The sequence below is a fragment of the Lissotriton helveticus genome, chromosome 12, assembly GCF_964261635.1.
Source record: "Lissotriton helveticus chromosome 12, aLisHel1.1, whole genome shotgun sequence".
NCBI classification, from domain to species: domain Eukaryota; kingdom Metazoa; phylum Chordata; class Amphibia; order Caudata; family Salamandridae; genus Lissotriton; species Lissotriton helveticus.
The window spans coordinates 674220117-674245262 of NC_136073.1; the positions used below are offsets into that span (position 1 = coordinate 674220117).

Genomic DNA, 25146 nt, shown 5'->3' on the forward strand with positions numbered 1-25146 from the left:
ACAACTGTGGACAGTGTGTCTCTCCCTGCTTCTGTATGTAGTACATGGCAGTCATGTTGTCCGTGCGGATCAACACGACTTTGTTGCACAAATGTACTTTGAACGCCTTCATTGCCATAAAGATTGCCATCAGTTCCAGCAGGTTGATGTGCATCCTCTTTTGCTGTGTCGTCCATAGTCCCTGCACTGTGTAATGGAGGACATGTGCTACTACGAAAAGGTTGTTCCAACACTGGCCCTAATCTTCAAATACTGGCATACATCCTACTGTCAATCTAACCTTGGTGACAGATATACGTCAATCAAATTTTATTATATAGTTTTCTTATTTTCAATTTGTTCATTATTTTATGTTATTCATTATTCTTTAATTTGTAAAAAACATTTCATCGCACATTCATTTTTTATATAAACATTTTCAAAATACATGACAAATACAAAAGATAATAAATATATACAAAAAAATAATACAATATACTACAAAAAGGTACCACCTGATCACATACACACAGTCTCAAAGTACTACCACATTCACACCCATACTTCATTCAAACCACACCATCAAGGGAAAAAGGAAGAATTGAGTCTTAGTTGGCAAAATCTTCACGCCAACTTAAAGGTCTCAAAAGCCAGCATGAGACCCCGGACCAGACCCTCAGACACTCAGTTCTTCCTTGGGTGTGAATGTGGTAGTACTTTGAGACTGTGTGTATGTGATCAGGTGGTACCTTTTTGTAGTATACTGTATTATTGTATTTTTTTTGTATATATTTATTATCTTTTGTATTTGTCATGTATTTTGAAAATGTTTATATAAAAAATGAATGTGCGATGAAATGTTTTTTACAAATTAAAGAATAATGAATAACATAAAATAATGAACAAATTGAAAATAAAAAAAACTATATAATAAAATTTGATTGACGTATATCTGTCACCAAGGTTAGATTGACAGTAGGATGTATGCCAGTATTTGAAGATTAGGGCCAGTGTTGGAACAACCTTTTCGTAGTAATGTCTTTTCTCTTCCCCTCTGTTCCTTGGCCATAATTAACCTTTTGAGGGGGTCCCATCATATCTGCTATGGAGGACATGCGCTCCCCATCCCAGGAGAGATGCGTCCGTCGTCAGCACTATTTGTGGTATAGGCTCTTGGAACGGTCGTCCCCTGCAAAGGTTTTGTGGGTTCCACCAATGCAGAGAGTTGTATGCGCGACCGGTCATCAACACTAGGTCTTAACTGTCCTTGAGCCTGGTTCCACTGCCGTGCTAAGCACTCCTGAAGCAGACGCATGTGTAGTCTCGCGTGAGGGACTATGAAGATGCAAGAGGCCATCATGCCTATCAACTGCATAAACACCCTTGCTGTGAGCGAGTGTTGGGGTCTGAATTTCTGAATCAGTAATTGAATGCTGTTGATTCTTGCTGAGTTTGGCTGCGCCTTTGCTGCCAGAGTGTCTATTGTTGCTCCCAGGTACTGTTGTACGTGGGCGGGTTGAAGATGAGACTTTGGGTAGTTTAATGAGAATCTGAGGCTGTGTAGGAGGTGGATAGTGCGGGACATGTGGCTGGCACATTGCTGGGCTGACTTTGCTTGTATACACCAGTCGTCCAGATAGAAGTAGACGTGAATATGGTTCCTCCGTAGGTGCGCAGCTACTGTCGCTAGGCACTTGGTAAACACCCTGGGGGCTGTTGTCACCCCGAAAGGCAGGACCTTGAACTGGTAGTGCTGATTCTGTATGGTAAACCTGAGATATTTCCTGTGTGCTGTATGTATCAGTATGTGGAAATATGCGTCTTTTAGTTCTAGTGTTGCGAGGCAATCTCCCTGACTGAGCAATGGTAGAACCTGCTGTAAAGTGAGCATGTGAAAATGTTCTGACAAGATGTATTGGTTTAGGGGCCTGAGGTCCAGTATTGGCCTGAGAGACCCGTCCTTTTTGGGGATTAAGAAGTACATAGAGTATACCCCTGTACCCTGTTGCTGTACAGGTACGAGTTCTGTGGCCCCTTTTTGCAGCATGCTCATGACTTCTTGCTGCAATAAGTGTATGTGCTCTGCGGACATAGGACGGTGTCTTGGGGGTATGTTGGGTGGAGTGGAGGTTAGCTCTAGACAATAGCCGAACTGGATAAGATGTCTCACCCACCTGTCTGTGGTAATGCTTTCCCAGACTGGCAGGAACTGTTGTAATCGTCCCCCGACCGGTGTTACATGGTCTGGGGGCAGTGACAAGATATCACCGTTTAGTATTGGCGGAGTATCTGGTGTTATTCCCTCATCCTCTGCATTTGTTGCTGTTGCCACGGTATCCACCTCTATTGTTTTTATTATAGGTGGTCTGCGTGCTCCCTTTATTGTATGGAGTCTACTGGGATGCCTGGCCTCGTGCAGCTCCTCTGTTACCGGAGCGACGAAAGGAGCCTCCTCTGAATTGTTCTGACTGCAAGGCACCCATAGACTTGGGTGTCTCTCTGTCCTTTTTAATCTTCTCTAATATTGTGTCCACATCAGGACCAAATAAATAATCAGGGTTCACAGGCTGATTTAATAATGTGGTTTGAATCTCAGGTTTGAACCCAGAGATGCGTAACCAAGCATGTCTCCTGAGCATGACACTTGTATTGATGGCCCTGGCTGTGGTGTCTGCTGCGTCTAGCGCACATTTAATGGATGCGTTAGATATGAGTTTTCCCTCTTGTATCAGTGTTTCTGCTCCCTCCTTGTAGGCATCAGGCAAATGTTGTAGCAGTTGCTCTAGTGTGTCATAATGAGTCCTATCATATCTGGCTAATAGCGCTTGTGTATTAGAAATTCTCCATATATTAGCTGCTTGAGCAGCCACCCTTTTTCCAGAAGCTTCTAATATCTTAGACTCCTTGTCTGGAGGAGGAGCATTACCAGTGGTTTGTGAGTTGGCACTCTTAGGAGCATTTGATACCACCAAAGAGTCCAATGGCAGCTGTCCCTTAATATAAGTAGGGTCCACAGGTGCCGGTCTGTATTTTCTTTCGATTCTGGGGTTAACAACCCTTGCTCTTGTGGTTTCCTTGAAAATGTCTCTTGCGTGTTTAAGGACACCTTTCAACATTGGCAATGTTTTGACTGATTTCTCTGAAGTGGAGAAAGTGTCAAATAGGAAGTCTTCTTCAATTGAGTCAGCATGCAATTCCACATCATGATTGTGTGCTGCCCTTTCTATTAATGCGTTAAACGCAGCTGTATCTTCTGTTGGCGAAGTCGTGACAGGATAAGAAGGAGTGTCAGGAATAGTCTGCGACTCCCCCGAGTCGACAGGGTCTGTCCAGGCTTGAGTCTGGTCATCCTGATTCGTGTCCACAGGGTAATTAAATTCTTCATTGTAGTCATACCCCATATCCTCATCATTGCGTGTGGGTGAGTATGCAGAGGTGTCCTGGCCATGGTACCTTACAGTCTCGAAAAGGACAGGTGATGTGGAAGAATCCCTTTTCTTTTTGAGTGGAATTTTATATGTTTCAAGAGGATTTTCTGACCTGATCTTCCTCTGATAAATAGTAAGTCTGCCAGAGTCGGAGTCGATATGTAGCTTCGACTGTTCATCATAGGAGGGCTCTTGGTACACAATGTCCTCTTCTAGAGAATGACTCCTTTTCCCCATCGACACCTTTTTGGACGTTTCGATCCCTGTCTTCGGATTGAACGCCTTAAGCCGTGCGTTTGGGGGCAGTCCGAATTTTATTGGTGGCATAGTATTTGTAGACTGACTGACCTTTTTTGGGGCCGTCGTCGTCATTGGTCAGGCCGACTTTGTCTTTTCGCCAATATGTTTTTGACCTTGCGTCGACTTAGGCGCCTGTGGCGTTTGAGGCGCGCTCTTCTGCCTCGACTCGACGTGGTCCTTCGAGCCGCTCTTGGACTTCGGCTCGAGGCCTTTGACGTACTGTGGCCTGTCGACTCGTTGCTTCGGATCGAGAACCTTCCGAGACTCGAGTCCCTTATTTATGTCGCTGTCCGTCGACGTCGACCTTGTCGGTTCGACGTGCCTGACTTTAGTTATGGACTTCAGCGTACCAATCTTCGGGTCGACACCCCTTATTTGTGAGCCCGCAGGGTCGTCGACACCTTTCTTCTTTGTCGAATCCGATGGATCCGAACTCTTCGATCCGAAGACTGTCTCCAGCAGTTTCGGTTTCGTTCTTGACTCCATGACTTTCGGCTTCGATTTAACCAGTGACTGGTAATGTTCGACCGATGGCTCGTGTGATATATTCTTAGCCGGGCCGAGACGCGGGGCTATAGAATGTTAGTCATGATCTTGGCTAAGGCCTGTTGGCGATGCCTCGACCTGAGCCCTTGGAAGTCTTTGCGTGTCTGTTTCGGGCCCCGAACTCACTGTTGGGCCTGGTTCATCGCTCAAGTCGTCATCAACTGCTCCGATGGCCGATGCGTCGTCCCTTACCTCGACGACGTTTTCATCCTCGACGTTTCCTTAGTCGTCTTCATAATAGTTGGAGTCATGCTCCGAACCGGGATCCGACTGCTGTTCTGGATCCTCAGTGTCGACGACCTCATCGTCTTCTTCATCGAAGATATTCACCGGGTCGGGCGCTGGCCTCGTCATCGTCTGCCTCGCTGCGTGTCGAAGTCGAAGCGTTTTCTTTTACCTGAATTGAGCACAAGCTAGGCAGTTGGCCTCATTGTGCTCCGGAGATAGGCACTTGTTGCACACCGGGTGTACATCGATGTGTGGGTACTTAAAATTACAAAGGGGGCATCGTTTAAACGGGCTCCGTTCCATCGACGATCGGGCCTCTGGTGTCGAAAAGGTCACGCGGCTCTCTTCGACGTCCTGCTTGAAAATAACTGGAACAAGTACTCTGCACCGATCGAAATGACAATACCTAGGACCCCGAAGGCCTTTTGGCCTTTAGAAAAGTTTCCGAACTTGAGTAAAGAAAGTACATCCGAACCCAATGGCGGAAAAAACAATCTGAGGATGGAGAGGATGCCCATGCGCACTGTAGTCCAGGGGAGGAGACACCTATCTCGTGATACTTCGAAGACTCTTCCAGGACAACAATGTGCAATCATCCGGACCCAACACTAGGCGGCGATCTATGCACAGATATGAATTCTTCAGCCCACATGCCTCGAACATACATTTCCTATGGAGAAATAGGCAGATAGAAAAAGCAATGCTGTACAGTTTTATTTGTGGTTCACTTTTTTGAAATCGAAGAGTTGGGGGTCAGGGACAAAAGTTCCAAGGTCAAGTTCTCATAAGCTACCTGGATTTCACCGGTAGGCTCGAGAAAAGCGACTTTGTAGCTAGCGCGTTATGAAGAAACGGGCCACCTGTTAAAGCAAAGGGGGGGGTCTTGCAGGCAAGTCCAAAGGGTCTCGAAGGAGTAGAGGTCTCAACAGTTCCGGAGCCTTGGGAACACAGCTAGTTTGAAGATGACCCGGCCGGGCAGGCTCGGTGCAGTGAAAACATGCAGCTGGGTAAAGGTGTGCAAAGATGAACCTCACGGTCGTTGCAGGTACCTTGGAGCGATGATTCTAGGACAGCTGGGCCACTACTGAGGTGGATGTCGGGAATCCTGAAGACCGTCGCTGTAAAGTTGGAGTCCAGCTGAACTAGGTTTTGTACGTTTATGCAGCAAGGGGTCTGGTACCATGGGTATTTGTGCCTTGCAGTTTCAGTGGGCCCTGGGGCCTCAAGCCTTGGTGCAGAGGCTGAGCTGACCCTCCAGAGGATGGATACCTTCAGCGGGCACTGTGAGACATCAGTCGGGCTGAGGAGCTGGACAACAATAGACCGGACTTTGCTGGTTTTGGTGCCTGTGGCTGCAGGGAGACAGTACCTCTATATTGATGGAGTTCTTTAGCAATTTGTGAAGTGCTGATGACCCTCTGGGGTTTGTGGAACCCACACAGCAACAAGACGGGCTGGAGGATGGCAATTGTGGAGTTCTGTGGCAGCAGGCCGGAGTGCACAATGAGGTCTGAGGTTCTCGGTCCATCAGCGTTTCTTTATTTGTCGTCTTCTAGGGTCCACGGAATCTAGTTTTAGGGTCTGGGGATGCCTCCTAAATACTAAATGTAGGGGCGTTCACAGGGTAGAGACAGGTAGCGGCCAATGGGCCCCTTACATGGGGTGTTTACACCCTTCATTATGCCCACCTCCTGCGGGAGGGGTGCATAGCCCCAGCCCTGATTGGAGAAGTCACACCATCTTCAAGATCGTGGGTACTGAAAAATGTGCTTCACCCTGCCTCCAACACCTGAGGGGTGGAGCTGGCAAAGGGGGGTACACCACCTATTCTTACCTGGCTTTCCTGCCTGTCTTGCCGACAAAAGGGGTGTGCGGGGGGGGGGGGGGGGAGGCTGCTCCTTCTATTAGGAGAGACTGTGGTCGCAATTCAAAGGCGACAAGGCCATTGAAACTTCCCACCACAAATCGCTCTTCCTGACAGGGTGGAGGTGTAAACACCTCTGCCATGGCCAGGCATTGCTCTCGACCTCTGAGCAGGAAGGCACTCACCCCATGAGGTCAGAGTTCTGTCTGTGATTACACTAAGGGTTGGTAGGTTTCAAGGGGTCTCTCTAAAGGGGCTACTGTGTGCAATTAATAAATCAGTGGAGGTTTATTAAGAAGAGATAATTGGTACCAAACATCCCATACTACAGTGAACCATCATGGAGCTGGGAAACTCGTAATGACAAGTGTCCAGCCCATGTACTTCTTATGGCTTTCCTGTTCACTTACAATATTCACAAACTGACATGGACACTGCAGGGGCATATCTGGTCATGCAAATATGTCCACACAGGCGGTTTAGTGCACCCTGCCTTAGGACTATAAGGCATGCTTTAGTTTGTCATGGCTGCCAGTCAAGTCTTCGCAATAAAGAGTACTTTATAAAAATATATTAACATTAAATACTTTTTGTATAAGTGCTGCCATCCTTTTACCATTGTGTAATGAGGTCTTCCATCCATGTATAAGTGATATAGTAAACTCCTGGGGCACAAGTATACACAAAACCCTAGCCAGGCAAGAAAGCCACTGATTATGTAATCCCAGTTCTAAAGGAGACATATTGTAGATATATATTGTTGTGCAAAAAGCTAACTTGGATAGCTAAAATAAATCCTATTCATTTGCTGAATTGGGTGTAATTGTAACTTTATAGTCACATATCCTAAAGTGACCTTAATCCTAAACGATGCAACCAGCAAGATTACTATCCAAAGTAAAGAGGATGTGATTTTTCGTTCATGTATAAATTATTCAAACAGTGGGACACTTTTCTCAACTAGTGACCAAATTGCAGTACTTTTCTGTATACACTTGAAAGGCAGATTTCGGTCCGGGGAATTTTTCTTTGGTTTAAACCGAAAACCAGGGACAAAAGATTTACATCATACCCGATTTTTTAGACTGGACATCATCTGACAAACTGGCCAACACATTGCTAGGAGCTTAAAAAGAACACTAGATAAAGAAGATTGGGTATGTCTGAAGGAGGATTGCTCCTGTCCCTCTTTCGTTGGTAGATGAAGGTTACCACCAAGTAAGACAAAAGGATAGCCACATTTTAGAAATGTTAAGAAGCCCCAAGAAAGACATCGGTTGTTTCCAACAGGTGTGTCTGGACAAATTCCTGGACGAGGCCAACAAAGAGTAAGAGTCAGGGCATCTCATCTAACCAGAGATCTTTCTTGGAAAATGCCACCTGCACCAAATAAACTAAGCAGAAGAGGTCCCTTCCACTTATGGTTGGCCTAAAGCTAGGTGATTTGGAATTCTACAAATCAACACATTAACTTATTTGGATAAAACCTAGCTCTCCCTTAAAAAGTCTCCCACCCGAAGATTTGTGCAGGTGCTGTTAAGAGTCAGGGAATACCCCTTTCCCTTCACAAACCTCCCAAGACAGTCCTTTAAGAAATTTTGATCTATGCCAAGACCACTAAAGATTACATTTATTTTTTCACTCAAGAGGAATAAACCATGGCGGAGGATCCAGCTGAAGTTTTAGTGGAGAAGTCAACGCTAGAGGGGGTACTCTGGTAAGGACTACCATTTTGACCCTGTACAAGTAGGAGAGAAGCACACTGGATTATTCAGAATTAGCATGTGTGTTTTTAGGGGTTTAAAGTTTAAAGAAAACATTACCAACAGTCTGCCGAAATCGTTTCATTCTTGCCTAGGAGGGTAATCTGAGACAATACAATAAACTGTACAATCCTATATGGCAATTAGAAGTTTTAATTTCATCAAGTATACACAGGAAGTACACAATGAAAAGTTATCAATGCATTACATTTCACGCCAAAATGTAGTAATAGCTGTGCATCTCAGATTAGTATGAAATGCTGAATTCACTAACCAGAAGGTACATTGAGAAGCCTGTATAGTTTCTTAACCAGTTGAAATTCCACAAATGTCCTACAAAGCTGGTTTTACTTGGTGTATCATCAGCAGGCATGAACTATAGAGCAAAACGCATTCCAGACTCTGCAGCAGCATCACCACGGAACACGTAATCGAAAAACAAATGGGAAAACAGTAACAGGGTGGGAGAGCTCAATAAGTCAGGCAGCCTTGAATGTGTGTTAAGTACAATAAGTAATATAACAAAGCCACTGACCCAAGATCTTAGATGCATTTTAATTGGAATGTTTACCTTAAGCTGTCCCACCACCATACTAAGAACACAACTGTCTGGTGTTGGTTGGTGGTCTTGTGCAGTGATGACATGCTCTATCTTCTGGAAAGGAAGGGACTACGAGAAAAAAAAACAGCACAACGAAATGAAGTTTATTGTTCCTAGAAAATCCCAACAGCGAAACACAAAATCGGGCAAAGGATCTAAAGTAGTATCATGAGTAGAGAATCAGCTGGAGAGTCTTGAAACTATTGAATTAATTTACAAATAGTATTTTCTTTTTCATCAAATATTCACAATCTCTGAAATAATTGTTTATATTGTATTCTAGCTGTTGTAACTATCAAGCTAATGTCCACTGAATCTCAAGATATTTATTAAAAAAAAGAAATAAACACAATTTACTATTAACTTCGACTTCAGTGTATTACCTCCCCGTGTACAGAGGAAGTTCATCGAACAGATGCCACATCACAGTTCTATGTAACATGTCTACTTACTGGATAAGCACAACAAACCTGCAAAGCATTGCCCCACTACAAAAGTATCTGTATTGGAAACTGTGATGACCAAAAATGGAAATTACTTACCGTAAGTTTCTCGATAATTGCAAGTTTTCCATGATACTGCATTCCTTCCCAAGTTAAGCATGATGCGTCTGTCTGAAACAGAAACACGGGTCTTAAAATTCTGACTAAAAAGCATTTTTAGTTCTTTAGTTCAAAATGATATCACCAAAGACAAAAACACCATTTGGAAGAATAAGTAACTTATTTAGTAAGAAAAAGGTTGGTTACCTTGAACGATGGTTCTTCAGCATCGGGATCGTCAATTGAGTAACATGCGGCAAACATTGCCCTCATGAATCAAAGAGAATGTAAGACTGCCAACTGAAGCTGGGAATGATAACAGTTCTAGTAGATCTACAAACCTATGAAAGATAACTATCTGATTTCTTCTCCTTGCGGGAAAGGACTAACCTTCAAAAAATTATCTCCATGCAGAAATGTCATAATTTGCATCCATAGCGCACACCTTGACAAGTTTGCATAACATCAAGCTTCTTCTCTAAACACCATGTTCTTTAATCCAGATGATAAAATCACCTGCAATTCACAGAATATTTTGAGAAGGGAGTATCTGAAAGTATGCACGCCAGTAACAGGTTTGAAAAGATATGAGAAGGGTTAAAAGATTGCACAATGTATCCAGTCACTATCCCACACTGCCAACTGCTATCTCAATGGCACAGAAGGCATATAGGACTTTGGAGAGACAAAGGAGTATCAACATGGAGGGGTAACATATGAATGGTTCCGCCTGCAAACCAAAGATGTGGAATTCAGTCTTACTAAGGAACTTTATAAAATGCTGTTTGCCTTGCAGATACTTGAGAGAACTATACACTTTTCTTTTCTTCAAACTAACATAGTAACACACTGCCATAAGAACACATTTACAAACACAAAGTTCATGAACAAAACACAAAGAGTGTTGTTTTAGCTTAGCCCAACAATTACTAGAAGCTAAACCGAGAGAAGGGCGGTAAAGCAGTTTCTAGGTCTGCCCCCAAGCAAAAAGGCTACCCCACATGGTTGAAAAAAAGTCAGGTTATGAGGGCAATAAGGAATATGCTTGACATAGTGCTCACACAATTAAGTCGTCACTGGAATTGCACTGGAAACCATTCACTAAAACGGACGGTTTGTTTTATTTTGCTTTCTTTTTAATTCACATGCCAGGCTTATGTTTTCCTCCAATTTTAAGACCAGATTCTGGCACATTTCAAACGGCCTGCAGAAATATCTTGAGCTGGATGCTACAGACATGGAGCTAAAATAATAGTTATATGTATATTTTTTCAGCCTCAAAAGGACTGATGTACATGGCTGAATAAGCACAGGTCCAATATGCAACTAAATCTTGTTTTTAAGTATCATCTCATACAAAATTTGGGCATTGTAAGAAATGAATCTTCATGGCCTGGAGGAAATCGGTAGCTCGATCTCAATGTCCTATAAGTTTATAATAAGGCAGCATGTTATTCAGTTACTATGTTCCTTAACATGATTACTCGCTGTTAGATAACGTTGTGCAGAACAATTGCTACTGTTTGAAAAGGACTCTACTTCATCACCATCCTTTCGACAGTCAGACTATGGGTCTTTGATACAAAATGGAGGAGAAGAATGCTGATGCTCGACCTGGTGCAGTACACCAGAATGCTATCTTCACACAAGCTCATGGGCTCACAGTCCCCATTTTAAAGATATATGGGATCTTCCAGGCCCCCCTGCGTAGACAGCCTTCCATATGTAACCATCAGATTCTAGCACTAAGTTTCCTGCCAAATCAATTGGCTAGTTCTAACCGTAGCCGACAACCCACAGCCTTACCTGTGTGGCTGCATGGCAACTTTTGGAGAACACCTGTATTTGGGAGCATATAAGCAAAATCTTATCATGCAGGTGGCTCCACTTCAGGGGATGATCTCTGAAGATGTGAGCACAATAGGATGGTGCAAACCATGCAGACTGTACCTTTTGCCTAAATGAGCTAACCACAGAGAATAATTAATTGTGCACCGTGGTACAGACTATTGCTCAGTAGACACAAGACAAGGCAGCCCATATTACTCTCACGAAAAGTGCTGAAATACAAAGATTTTCAAAGTAATATGTGCAACACCGCAGCCTAGCAGTGATAAATAAAACCTGGAGCGTCCCATAGAAAGACCCAACTGAACCGGGCGCCCCTTAGACTTCTGAGTCAGAAATGTTAAAAAAAAAGCTATCAGCAGAAGCTATTTACTCAGAAGTGGCATGCCTAACACATTTCACAACGGTGCTCCTTCATATACAGACACCCTCCATGCTGGCTGCTTAAAGAAATAAATAGGAGCTTTGATAGTTGAAGCAACTTATCATCCAACCTGCATTCCACAGCTTTCCCTCTCCAAGTAAATAGCCATCTTTACAAGAGCACGGTACTTACCTTCATTACCACTCTTTTTGGTTTATTTAACCCCAGACAAATCATGTTTATTTTTACAAGAGTCAGATTGGATCCAGAAATACTTACAATAGCTCCATTCAAGTAAGCACATTTAGCCATCGAACTCCGTCACCAAGCAGGACAAGAAAACAGTTGCTTATTTGCAACAACCTTGCATACCGAGGTCAGTTGTCTCCTATTATTTTTTAAGCCCTCAGAGCGGAGCGTGGATGACACTGAATTGGCTTAAGCAGTGTGCAAAACCAAAATTAAAACACATTCCTTCTAAAATTACTGTACAGAAATGTAAAGTGGGCAAACAGCGCGGAGTCAGCTGGGACCACCACATAGTGTGCTACGGAAAGTCATTAACTTATTCTTCTCTTGCCCGTTTCTACCGTCAAAATCCTCTATTAGCAATGCAATGCCATTTCCAAGAAAGAGGGGATGAGTTAAGGGGGGAAGGAAGAGCAGTGTTGAATATAAAGCAAAGACTTGTTGATAGAAAAACTAAGGGGGGGGGGCTGGACAACATTTTCTGCATGTGTTCTACGAATCCATGGGGCAAGCCAATCTTCAACAACTATTCACTGAAGTACAGGCATACACGTATCTTGGTAGGGGAGATGAGCCAGACCATAGGCAAGACCTTTGTTAAAAACCAGAGGGGAAGACACAATGCTGAAACATAGCCAAACTGCAGGACTGGTATATAATAGTATGTTGCCTTCATTTCCAGGGACAGATCTAATCAGCACAATTTGCGCAATGGTCATCATCTTGAACCTCTTGTTGAGGAACGATTTCAGTGTAAAGTACCCACCCTTCTTGGGGGCCGGAAAATAATTAGAGTAACACTTTTACGCAGTCTCCTGGAGGAACCTCTTTACAGCCCCAATTCTGCCATCCATGAGGAATTAGGTGCAAGATATGAGGAGGACCAAATAATGCTAGCTCCCTTGCTATTAGGGTAGTGCAGTTTTCAGGGAGTGCAGGTAAAACATAGATCACTATGTCCCAGAGGGTGTGATAACACTCCAAAAAGCATACAGCATTCATTGAACAAGTACCAGACTGACTGCAGGAAAGAAAAAATAAAGAAACTGTACAGTCTATGACATCAACTCATTAAGGATTACCTATCAGTAGGAAGCACAGAAAAGATGCAGGATTTACCTAGTAAATGGACAATTCAGTTCTGCTCATGTCAAGTATGATCTAGACAAAGATTTCTAATTCCCAATGCACCCACGAGGTTTTAACCTGTTAAGGTTCATCATAAGGACATATTTTTGAGCGTAAGCAACAAAAATATAGATGACTTGAATATTTTCAAACAAGGTCACCAAATGATCAATTATTTTAGGTAATTTCCTGTGGTATAGCAATACATCAGAAGACCAAACGGATTGTAGCGAAATGGCCCCAGTGATTGAAAAAATGGTATGGTTGCTACAAATACTACAGTGCAATAGGACATTCCACTGTTAATGAGAGTGAGCACCCAGTACAAGTAACTGCTAACAGAAAAGTAACCTGTGGTAAAGCGGTCTTACATTTTTCACCTGCTGGTCAGTTCGTCTGAGCACTGAAACCATAAGTGTCTGTGCCTCAGTATAGTTTCCATAGGGACTCTACAGGGCAACAAAACATTATAAGCAAGGAACAACATGCAATATGTATTGTGATGTGAGAAGGCAGGGTAGTGAGGCACTTAGCTTTGCACAATCTGTTCTGTAATATTTTTAGTTAGTACGGTCAGCTTTTGATTTAGTTCCAAGGAAGGGCTTGTGTGTAGTTCTTACCAGCATGGGGGTCCCGAAATACCTAATCAATGCATTTAGGAGGCTACACCTGGATAACTATGCCCAAGTTAAGTATAGCCTTGCAGGGGAATTGACAGATCCCATTCCAGTGACTCGAGGGGTGAGACAGGGGTGTAGATCAGCCCCCCACTTTGTTTTTGTTATATATTAACGAATTGGTTAACATGCTGGAACATAGCAAGCATGATGCCTCACGTCTAACAGGCAGGTCCCAGCCTGCCTGTTCAGGGAAGACACATTACTGGTCTTGAGATCCCCAATGGGTATCCAAAATCATCTGGATCAATTCGGAGTCTTCTGCAGAAACAGAGAGCTGGAGATCAATACAAGCAAAACTAAATACATGGTATTGAATCCTTGTAAGACGTCCAGATCAACCCGGTCCTCAATGATATTCAATTGGAGAGGGACTGCACCTTTGAATATCTGGGGCTTACTCTCAACGAGCAATTTGGCTGGTCACCACAGATTAACAAGTCCAAACTTAGATTAGAACTTTGTAGCAGTGGCGTTCTGAGAGCCTTCAAGGGATCCAGCTTTCGTCCAATGACACTTGCATTGCATATTTACAACCTGCACGCCTTTGGGGTGGGCGGGGGAGGTTATGGTTGGGAGCTCTGGGGGCATGTTAATGTCACCAATTTGGAGTCGACGGAAAATCTTTTTCTCCACCTCGTCACCAACCCCCCTCCCCCAACCCCTCCACACCTCCCCCCCCCAGTACTCCATTGGTACCACTTCCTTTAGATCTTGGCATCTGTTCACTTATTCAAAGAAAAACAGACCTTTCATGTACTGGAGGTGGATCTGGTTCAATTACCCTATTATCGGCTGGGCCTGGAAGAGATTATGAAACTTCCCAGGGCCACCAGAATTCCATGGTTGGGGAATATTAAGAATTCACTCGAGGACATCGGGTGCGGCGACATGTGGGCTCATCCGGAAATGTCCAGTGGCACTTCCAAGTCTACGCTTAAGGAGCGGTATTGGAGAACCTTGGATGGTAGATTGCACCAGCATGGGGGGCAGGTACTTTAACCTCTACCCTTATGGAATTTAAAGACACTTATTTTCTGGAAAGGTATATGTATATAATTGAGCCTCCGGGTGCTAAGACACTTTATATAAAATTTGAATTGGGACCACTTCGATCATTTACTGTGAAGTGGTGGTGAGCCCATGCTGATGCTGAAACTGAACCTGATCTAAGCTGCCCGTTATGCCCAGAGGTTAAGAAAACTGTAGGTCATGTCTTGTACTACTGTCCGCAGTATCATGCACATAGGAGGAAATGTATCTTCCCCTTATGCCGTAACTGGAGCTTTAGGGACTACAAAATTTCAACTAGGATATTCAGGGCAGCCACAGCTCAACTAATTGTCTTCACAGTCTCCTGGTTTCTTCTATACATCTGGAGACACAGAAAAAGACTGCCCCATTGACACCCAGGACCTAGCATATAGATTGTGTAGCAGTAGATAATCAGCATAGTAATTGCTGGATGGAATTCATTTTTGCATCTTAAAGTTGCTGTGATGTTCCCCCTATATGCTGCTAGTTCTAACTGTGGGTTAGTGTAAACATTTTATCTATTTTATTATGCACACATTATGTTTTTATTTCATTACTTTTGTAATGGCAACCTATTGTGTTTGACTTTATGGCAACTGCCGAATGAAAGCATTTTATTATGTTATGTTGGTGGAGGCAATAAGTAGTGGGTAGTTCACGGTGTTTTATTCTATCATACTTGTGAGGTCATTGAAATATTACATATATGGGAGACAGGTGTGTTCAGGTTATACAGTTTGATTATAAACAGTCAATCTGGTTAAAATAGTGCAAACAAACTTAAACACCTGCAGCTTGCCAATAGCGTTGGCAATAAAAATATTTTGTTGCAGGAAATACCTACAAACAGCATCCCATTAAAATATAGCCAAACCTTGATGGGATCCTGAAGTCATTTGGGGTCTGGACATATTTTACGACTTATTCATGCTAGTGAGTGATGCATGAAAAGGGGATAGAAGAGGTTTAGAGACCACGCAGGGCACGCTCCCCTTATTCATATAGTCAAACAAAAATGTGCCCTCGGATCTAAAGCACAAGTTACGATATATCTGTAAGAAACATTAGTACTGATAGATTCCTCACCTTAGAATAACCACCAGGCGTCAGACTGGATCTGGAAAGCTTTTAGTCAGCAGTACCCCTGCGCCTCGGTAGGCGTAGTCGTGCGTTTCCGCGAGCGTCGACGGCAGCGAGATGACGTTGCTGAAGCGACTTAGACGCGGCCACACACACAGACGTCAGTTCTGTACACGACTTTCCGTGCCAAGAACGCAGAGCCATGCAAGATACTGACCACTGGTGCCTTGAAACTAGGGCCCTGAAAGAGATGACCGTAACCCTAGAAATTAGTTTGCAGAACGGGAACGATGGGTGGGGCGGTAAGGAATCTCTCACTACTAATGTTTCCTACAGATATATCGTTACCGAAGGTAAGTAACTTGTGCATCTGAAAGAAACACGTAGTGATAGATTCCTTACCTTAGAATAGCTACCCCAGCAATACCAATCCCGGCAGTGGGTCTGCAAACCAAGATCACACCAGAAAGTCCTGGAGAACAGAACGGAAAAAGAAGCATTCTCTCTGGACTTGGCTGTCCAGGCAATAATGCTTGGTAAACGTGTGCAGCGAGGCCCATGTAGCTGCCTGACAGATGTCATGCAAGGGAACTCCCTGTCCCAAAGCAGTAGTGGATGCAGTCACCCTGGTAGAATGGGCGTGCAGCCCCACCAGAGGCTCCTTTTTAGCCAAAGAATAACAAGCCCTGATGCACAGAAAGACCCACCAAGAGATGGTCCGCTTGTGCACGGGCCAACATTTCTTGGGGCCCACGTGGCCAACAAAGAGCTGGTCATCCACCCGGAACGGTCGTTCGGGTAAAATGAGAGCGCACGTTTTGGGTCCAGACGGTGGAGCCTCTCTTCCTCTTTAGAGGGGTGCGGAGGCGGAAAGAAGATGGGAAAAGTGATGGTCTGCCCGATGTGAAAGGCAGTGACAACCTTTGGCAGAAAACAAGGAGGAGTCCTTAGAACTACCTTGTCTGGATGGACAGAGAGAAAAGGAGGTTTAGAAGAAAGAGCCTGGAGCTCACTCACTCTTCTGGCAGATGGCCACCAGGAATGCAGTTTTCAAAGTAAAGAGACGAAGAGGACAGTTGTGAAGTGGCTCAAAGGGAGCACACATCAAATATGTTAAAACCAGGCTCAAGTCCCACTGAGGCATTATGAAGGGAACAGGAGGGAAAAGATGAGTAATGCCTTTTAAGAATCTATTCACAACAGGGAACTGATCTGGAAGCAGTAAAAAGGTTGATATGGCCGAGAGATAGACCTTGAAAGTGCCCAGAGCAGAGCCCTGCTGGGCCAAATAAAGCAGGAATAGAAGGACCTCTGAAAGAGGGGCAGAAAGGGGATCCACAGCCTTTGCTGTGCACCATGCCACAAACTTATTCCACCTGAAGGCGTATACCGTCGTAGTGGAGAGACGCCTGGCTGCCAAGATTACATAACAAACTTCGGGAGGCAGGTCAAAAGACGTCAACTGCCGCTGCACAATCTCCACGCAAGGAGATGGAGGCTGGACAGGTTCGGGTGGGGGACCTGCTGCTGCGACAGAAGATCCTCCCGAAGAGGCAGTCGGATCGGGGGATCGATGGCCATGCTGAGTAGCTCAGGATACCACACTCTTCGAGCCCAGCCCGGAGCCACAAGGATGACTTGGGCCCGGTTGCGCTTGATCTTCTCCAGCACTCTGGGTAGAAGTGGTAAAGGAGGAAAGGCGTATAGTAGACCGCAACTGTTCGCGACAAAAAGCGTTGCCTAGCGAGTGCCGCCTTGGAAATTCCAACGTGCAAAACTGATGACATTGCGCATTCTCTTCGGTGGCGAAGAGATCTAACCCAACTGCTGAAAGAGTACTTACTACTATGATAGGAAGGGGCTCGCACAGCTCGATAAATCACAGGTTGAACGACAATGACAGGGTGTAGTGTGCTGCTAGAGTAAAACACTGTCTGGCCTGGTAGTGTTAAATCCGAAGGAACTAATACAAAGCATTCTCAACAGGGAGAAAGCTACTCTGAGCACTACAGAATAGACCAACAGGTCTTGTTCGTTAAATCAAAAAGTTAATCTTGAGGTAAACAACCAAATCATCCAAAGATCAAGTCATTTATTTTTCCAAGGTATAAAGATGGTTGAATCACAATCAACGAATTAGATATTCAATGGCATATCTTCATTATTGTAAACGTTATTAGTGATGTTCACACATCCCGATGCATTTCGGGCACCGCCCTTCTTCAGGGGATTACTCTACAAAACAATCCAAAATGAATACTGTTCAAATACACAGTTGTATGGAATCAGAAATGCATTATATCGAGTGTTCATACATAATCCAAATAGATAAAGACACTAAATGGTGAATACACCTTAAACCGAAAACACGTATCTCAAAGAGTGCGAAATAGGTTGTAAAGTGTGCGAAACAGTCACCAAAGAAATCGTGAACCTCTCCACCAAGCGAATAAACAAAAGTAGTGCATATGGCTAGTTAAAGTGAATATGCCAGAACGAGTGTCTCAATGAAAACTAGCGTCAAAGTCACAGAAAGGTAAAATCATAACGCGTGTGCCGCATGCAAGATGTATCCCTGCGTGAGGTACAAACAAAGTAAATTCATTACATGGGGGCTGCGTACACAGGCCTGAGTATGATAGGTTCCCAAAAGGGTTACTTACATAAACGTGTGCAGATACAAGCTCCGCGGGCTACCGCAGAGAACAGGATGAACCGGAACTGAAACAAGTCCCCAGTGAAGTAAGACGTGAACGTGAATAAAAATAAAAAACGGACAATGTGAATGAAAATAGAAAATGGACAACCCCGTGTGGACAAGTAAATACGTAAACAGACTGATAGACAAAAAGGTGGAAATCAAAAGAAAGACTCTACACCTCCAGGGGTGTCAGTTACAGGAATCATAAAAAAGAATAACCACTGAAAAATGCAGAGAAGAAATAAAAATATAAAAGAAAACGATTCATGACAAATAATATAGAATAACCAGATGACATAAATGCATTATAGATAACATAAAAATTCCATCATTGAGACACTCGTTCTGGCATATTCACTTTAACTAGCCATATGCACTACTTTTGTTTATTCGCTTGGTGGAGAGGTTCACGATTTCTTTGGTGACTGTTTCGCACATTTACAACCTATTTCGCACTCTTTGAGATACGTGTTTTCGGGTTAAGGTGTATTCACCATTTAGTGTCTTTATCTATTTGGATTATGTATGAACACTCGATATAATGCATTTCTGATTCCATACAACTGTGTATTTGAACAGTATTCATTTTGGATTGTTTTGTAGAGTAATCCCCTGAAGAAGGGCGGTGCCCGAAATGCATCGGGATGTGTGAACATCACTAATAACGTTTACAATAATGAAGATATGCCATTGAATATCTAATTCGTTGATTGTGATTCAACCATCTTTATACCTTGGAAAAATAAATGACTTGATCTTTGGATGATTTGGTTGTTTACCTCAAGATTAACTTTTTGATTTAACGAACAAGACCTGTTGGTCTATTCCGTAGTGCTCAGAGTAGCTTTCTCCCTGTTGAGAAGGCTTTGTATTAGTTCCTTCGGATTTAACACTGCCAGACAGTGTTTTACTCTAGCAGCACACTACACCCTGTCATTGTCGTTCAACCTGTGATTTATCGAGCTGTGCGAGCCCCTTCCTATCATAGTAGTTACTAATTTCTGTCCTTGGAGCTCGGCACGCAGTGAAGATGAATTTCGATTCGGTCTCCGGCATGACCGACTTAAAGGCGAGTACATTTGCCTTCACCAAAGATGATGCTGACAAAATCTATGGCCTTATTCAGGACGAAATTACCTCCACCAGCAATCCTCGCAGCGTGGAGAGTAACATCAGACAATTACTCTACCTTTTCAAAAAACAATCCAACCAAAAACTACATGCCAGTACCCTCATCCGGTACCATCGTGTTCAAAGGATCCAAAGGGGCCTGAGGGTCCCGTTAAAGCCTTTACTTTGTAAGAATAATTTACAATTTGTTGAGCGATGGTATTCGATACTCAACAAATGTTCCCTTGACCTGATCCTCCTGATTGTGGAGGAGCTATCTAAAACATTGGAAGAATTATCATTGGAAATCAATAACGTAAGAAAGGAGCTGGACGAAACCATGTCTGCGGAAGAACTCACTTCCATGCTGGAAGATGTGAAAACTCAAATCGATAAACATACCAGGGAAACACAAGAAAGGAAACTCCGGAAATTCAAAAGAGACACTATCGATTATAAGCTCGGCGAGGTGTACACCTGGGCAGAGGTGTACGCCCGCCGACGAACCAACAAACCGTACAATCCTTTTTCTGGCAACGAAACATCCTCTTCCGAGGAAGAAAATAGATCAAGACCTTCCAAAGCGCCAACGAATACAGATACACAGACTCCGAGTACATCTACAGAATCTGCGGTTCATTTTTTAGAATCAGGCCTGGAACAGCAAAAGGATCCCGGGGGAGAAAAATCCACCGAGGGATCCGAAAGAACTCCTCAAGCAGTCAAAGGAAAGAGGACAAACAGAAAACGTTGAATCCAGAAGAAAATTTGATCATTAATATTTCTTCTACGGTATTATCCAACGAAGAGATCAATACATTGCAAAAGGGACAATCGTTTGTGCCAACCACTAACTCCATTACATTAGAGTTAGAAGTCAGCGCTTTCAAATTAATACGGAACATCCGTCTTCGACACTACTTTCAGAACATTTGTCCCATTAATACACATGAAGAAGACATGCTCCGAGGATTACGACCACACAGCACTTTCCTGGCACCACAAAGCCATAGGATCATTGACTCCTTTGAGAGCCTTATCAAGCGGGAGATCTGTAAATTACCGTTTCAACAACCGATGAACCATGGTAACTTATCCAAGAAGGAAAGGAATATCCTTAAAAAATTGGCAGACAACCCAGCCATCACTTGCCAGAATGCGAACAAAGGCGGCGCCTTGGTGATTATGGACACCACATTCTATGAACAACAGATTGAAATACATATCAAAGACACCAACACGTATGATTTTCTACAGGGGGATCCCACCCTGGAATTTGCTAAAAAATTGACTCTACTAATCAATTTGACATTTGAGAATGGTACCATCAATGACAAGACCAGAAGATTTTTGACACCTACGAATCCTAAACCCCCGGTGCTTTACAGGCTTCCTAAGATGCACAAGCATCCTACGAAACCTCCCTTTCGTCCTATTGTATCCACCAGAGGCAGCATTCACCAGAACACAGGGAAATTTCTCGACAGATATTTGCAACCTTTTGTACTGGAAACTGGGTCACATGTTCGTGACACTACAGACTTTCTGTTGAAAATCGAACCGATCATGAACGAACTAAGAAACACTGATCTTATCATGTGTACAGTGGACGTATGTGCACTCTACACCTCCATCCCCCATGATGGAGGTATTGAAGCAATTGAACAAGTACTGGCTCCTTCAGATCTAGATTCTGACTTGAAAGTCTTCCTAATGCAACTGACAATGTTTACACTATATCACAGTTAGTTCACCGTTCTAGACAAATGGATTCTTCAATTAAATGGCACCGCCATGGGAAATTCGGCAGCTCCTTGCTACGCCAATATATACATGAGAACATTTGAGGTGACTCATATTACGTCACAACAGCTGGCTTCAACACGGTAAACTTTTTCTCCGATACATAGACGACATTCTTGTTATGGAGTGGATCAGCTGAGAACCTAGTGAACTTTCTTGAGACATGGAATACCTTTAATGAGAGAATACGATTTACTTGGGAATTCAGTGAGAAATGTGTCCATTATTTGGATGTGGAAATCCACAGAGAACGAGATGAGTGGTACACGACGATCTTCCGGAAACCCACCGACAGGAATTCTACATTACATTATACAAGCTTTCACCGTTCAGGGTTAAAAAAACAACCTTCCTTATGCTCAATTGCTTCGAGTCAAACGGATTGTTTCCAACGAAAATGAAAGCAAGAAACAAATGAAACTGACTTTGGAGAGACTAAAAGCACGAGGGTATCCCACCCCCATTTTGGATCTAGCTGCAGAAAGAACTGAAAAAACCTGTAGGAGTGAACTATTACAACCCAAACCCAAAAAACCTTCCGACCGTATGGTCGTGGTTTCCAAACACTCTAGGATATCCAACAAGTTTCAGTACATCATTCGCAAACACTGGCCTATTTTAGCCATGGAACCTGACTTTCATGGACTCTTCAGTCAACCACCAATGTTTGCATTTACTCGTGGCAGAAATGTCAAGGAAATTGTCAGTCAACCTAAATCTACCACTACTCTTTCTACATACATGGGACTCAAACCCTGCTACAATTGCAGTAACTGCAACAACTGCATTCCGGGTAATACCACACGCCACCCGATGAAAGGACACATGATAAAATTGCGAGTTAATGCCACCTGTAACAGCAGTAATGTTATCTATATGTTGAAATGCCCTTGTGGTAAGTGCTACATTGGACACACTGAACGTAAGATCCGTGTTCGCATTTTAGAACACAAAAGCAACATTCGTACCCACAATCAGAAATCGAGTGTGGCAAACCATTTTCATGAAAATAGACACAGTGTGGCACAATTGAAATTTCTGATCTTGGAACAAGTCAAGGTGACACATAACAACAAGAACACATTACTTAAAAGAGAGAACTTTTGGATCCGATTTATGTCCACCATGGTGCCCGATGGGCTTAATGATCGGATGGAATTTTTATGTTATCTATAATGCATTTATGTCATCTGGTTATTCTATATTGTTATTTGTCATGAATCGTTTTCTTTTATATTTTTATTTCTTCTCTGCATTTTTCAGTGGTAATTCTTTTTTATGATTCCTGTAACTGACACCCCTGGAGGTGTAGAGTCTTTCTTTTGATTTCCACCTTTTCCAGTCTGTTTACGTATTTACTTGTCCACACGGGGTGGTCCATTTTCTATTTTCATTCACATTGTCAGTTTTTTATTTTTATTCACGTTCACGTCTTACTTCACTGGGGACTGGTTTCAGTTCCGGTTCATCCTGTTCTCTGCGGTAGCCCGCGGAGCTTGTATCTGCACACGTTTATGTAAGTAACCCTTTTGGGAACCTATCATACTCAGGCCTGTGTACGCGGCCCCCACGTAATGAATTTACTTTGTTTGTACCTCACGCAGGGATACATCTTGCATGCGGCACACGCGTTATGATTTTACCTTTCTGTGACTTTGACGCTAGTTTTCATTGAGACACTCGTTCTGGCATATTCACTTTAACTAGCCATATGCACTACTTTTGTTTATTCGCTTGGTGGAGAGGTTCACGATTTCTTTGGTGACTGTTTCGCACATTTACAACCTATTTCGCACTCTTTGAGATACGTGTTTTCGGGTTAAGGTGTATTCACCATTTAGTGTCTTTATCTATTTGGATTATGTATGAACACTCGATATAATGCATTTCTGATTCCATACAACTGTGTATTTGAACAGTATTCATTTTGGATTATTTTGTAGAGTAATCCCCTGAAGAAGGGCGGTGCCCGAAAAGCATCGGGATGTGTGAATATCACTAATAACGTTTACAATAATGAAGATATGCCATTGAATATCTAATTCGTTGATTGTGATTCAACCATCTTTATACCTTGGAAAAATAAATGACTTGATCTTTGGATGATTTGGTTGTTTACCTCAATAACTTTTTGATTTAACGAACAAGACCTGTTGGTCTATTCCGTAGTGCTCAGAGTAGCTTTCTCCCTGTTGAGAAGGCTTTGAAAGAGTACTTATGCCACCTCCGAGCGCAGACTCCATTCGTGATCCATCATGCACTGGCAGCTGAGTTTGTCCGCCCTGGCGTTCAGAGAACCTGCCAGGTGTTGAACCACCAGGAAAATGCCTTGATGTTCCAGCCATGTCCAGAGGCGCAGAGCCTCCCGACATAGGGTCCACGACCCCACCCCACCCCGCCATGTTTGTTGCAGTACCACATGGCGGTGGTGTTGTCCGTGAACACGTGCACTACACTTCCCCGGACAGAGGGAAGGAATGCCTTCAGTGCAAGCCGGATCACCCAAAGCTCCAGAAGGTTGATGTGAAGCCCGGACTCCGCCGGAGACCAGAGGCCTCCGATCTCCGTCTCTCCCATGTGGCCCCCCCATCCCAGGAGGGACGCATCCGTCACTACTACGTGCTCCAGTTAGTGTAGGGAGTGAGATCTGCCACTGACCCAATCACGGTCCGTGAGCCACCACTGCAATTGCCATGCAGTGCTCTCCGAGATCTGGATATGATTGGACAGGTTGCCCTGATGCTGTGCCCACTGGAACTTCAGGTTCTACTGCAGAGCCAGCATATGACATCTGGCATGATCCACTAGCAGGATGCAATCAGGAGCCGGAAGGTCATTCTTCCCGAAACCCGGGATAGAGACTGAAAGATCGGAATTATAGCCTGAATATCCTGTACTTGCTGTTCGGGAGGATAAACCCGAAACATCGCCAAGTCCCGAATCGCTTCGATTAAGAGGAGCTTCTGGGAGGGAACCAGGTGCGACTTCGGCACGTTGAAGGAGAACCCCAGCCGGCCGTAGTCTGGAGGTGGGAGACGACTGCCTTCAAAAACCAGTCATCCAGATAGGGGAAGACTGGAACCCCTGATCTGTGCAGAGGAGCTGCGACCACCGCCATCACTTTCATGAACACCCGGAGGCGCTGATAAGGCCGAAGGGGAGCACGGTAAACTTAAAGTGCTCATGGCCTACCGTGTACCGCAGTTAACGCCGGTGGGCCGGCAGGACAGGGATGTGGAAAAATGCATCCTGCAAGTCCAACGCTACCATCTAGTCTCCAGTGTCGAAGGGAGACAAGACCTGAGCTAGCATCAACATCTTGAATTTCTCCTTCCGGAGGAAGCGGTTGACGTTCCTGAGGTCCAAGATAGGGTGCAGGCCCTTGTCCTTCTTGGGGACCAGAAAGTAGTGGGAATAGCAACCACAACCTACTTCTGGCCCAGGAACGCGCTTGATGGCCCCCTTGGCCAAGAGGGCCGTGACTTCCTGCTGAAGAAGCGCAAGATGGTCCACCAACATGCGGTGTTACTGAGGTGGCATGGCTGGAGGGGGTCGTCTCGAAGGGGGGGGGGGGGGGGGAGAGGAGTAGCCCCTTTGGACTATTTGTAGCACCCACCTGTCACATGTGATGTTGCGTGGGGGAGATAATGGCGGATTCTGCCACCCACTGGCGTTTGATGGGCTTGAACGTTCGGACTAGGAAGGCTTAGAAGTGGATGCTGCGGGGGTGAAGTTGGACTGACCCGCCTGCTGGCCCCCAGAACCGCCTCATTGGTTCCCACGTCCGCACTGAGGTTGTTGCTGCACAGGCCTGTGGCTATGAAAGGAACGTGTTGGGGCACCCCTTCCATGGCCACGAAAGGAGCGAAAAGCAGAAGGCGGAGGAGGCAGAGTGGCCAA

At 44.2% G+C, this 25146-nt stretch overlaps 1 protein-coding gene across 2 annotated transcripts in view; it reads right to left on the bottom strand.

Moving 5' to 3' along the window:
* Positions 1-25146, bottom strand: part of NUTF2 (nuclear transport factor 2) — a 206753-nt gene that overhangs the window by 109468 nt on the left and 72139 nt on the right. For both annotated transcript variants that reach the window (XM_078668478.1, XM_078668477.1), the window contains exons 3-4: positions 9252-9323; positions 8680-8778 (exon numbers count right to left, since the gene is read on the bottom strand). In XM_078668478.1, coding sequence (XP_078524604.1) covers positions 8680-8778; positions 9252-9323 — 171 coding nt within the window. The remainder of the gene's footprint in view (positions 1-8679; positions 8779-9251; positions 9324-25146) is intronic.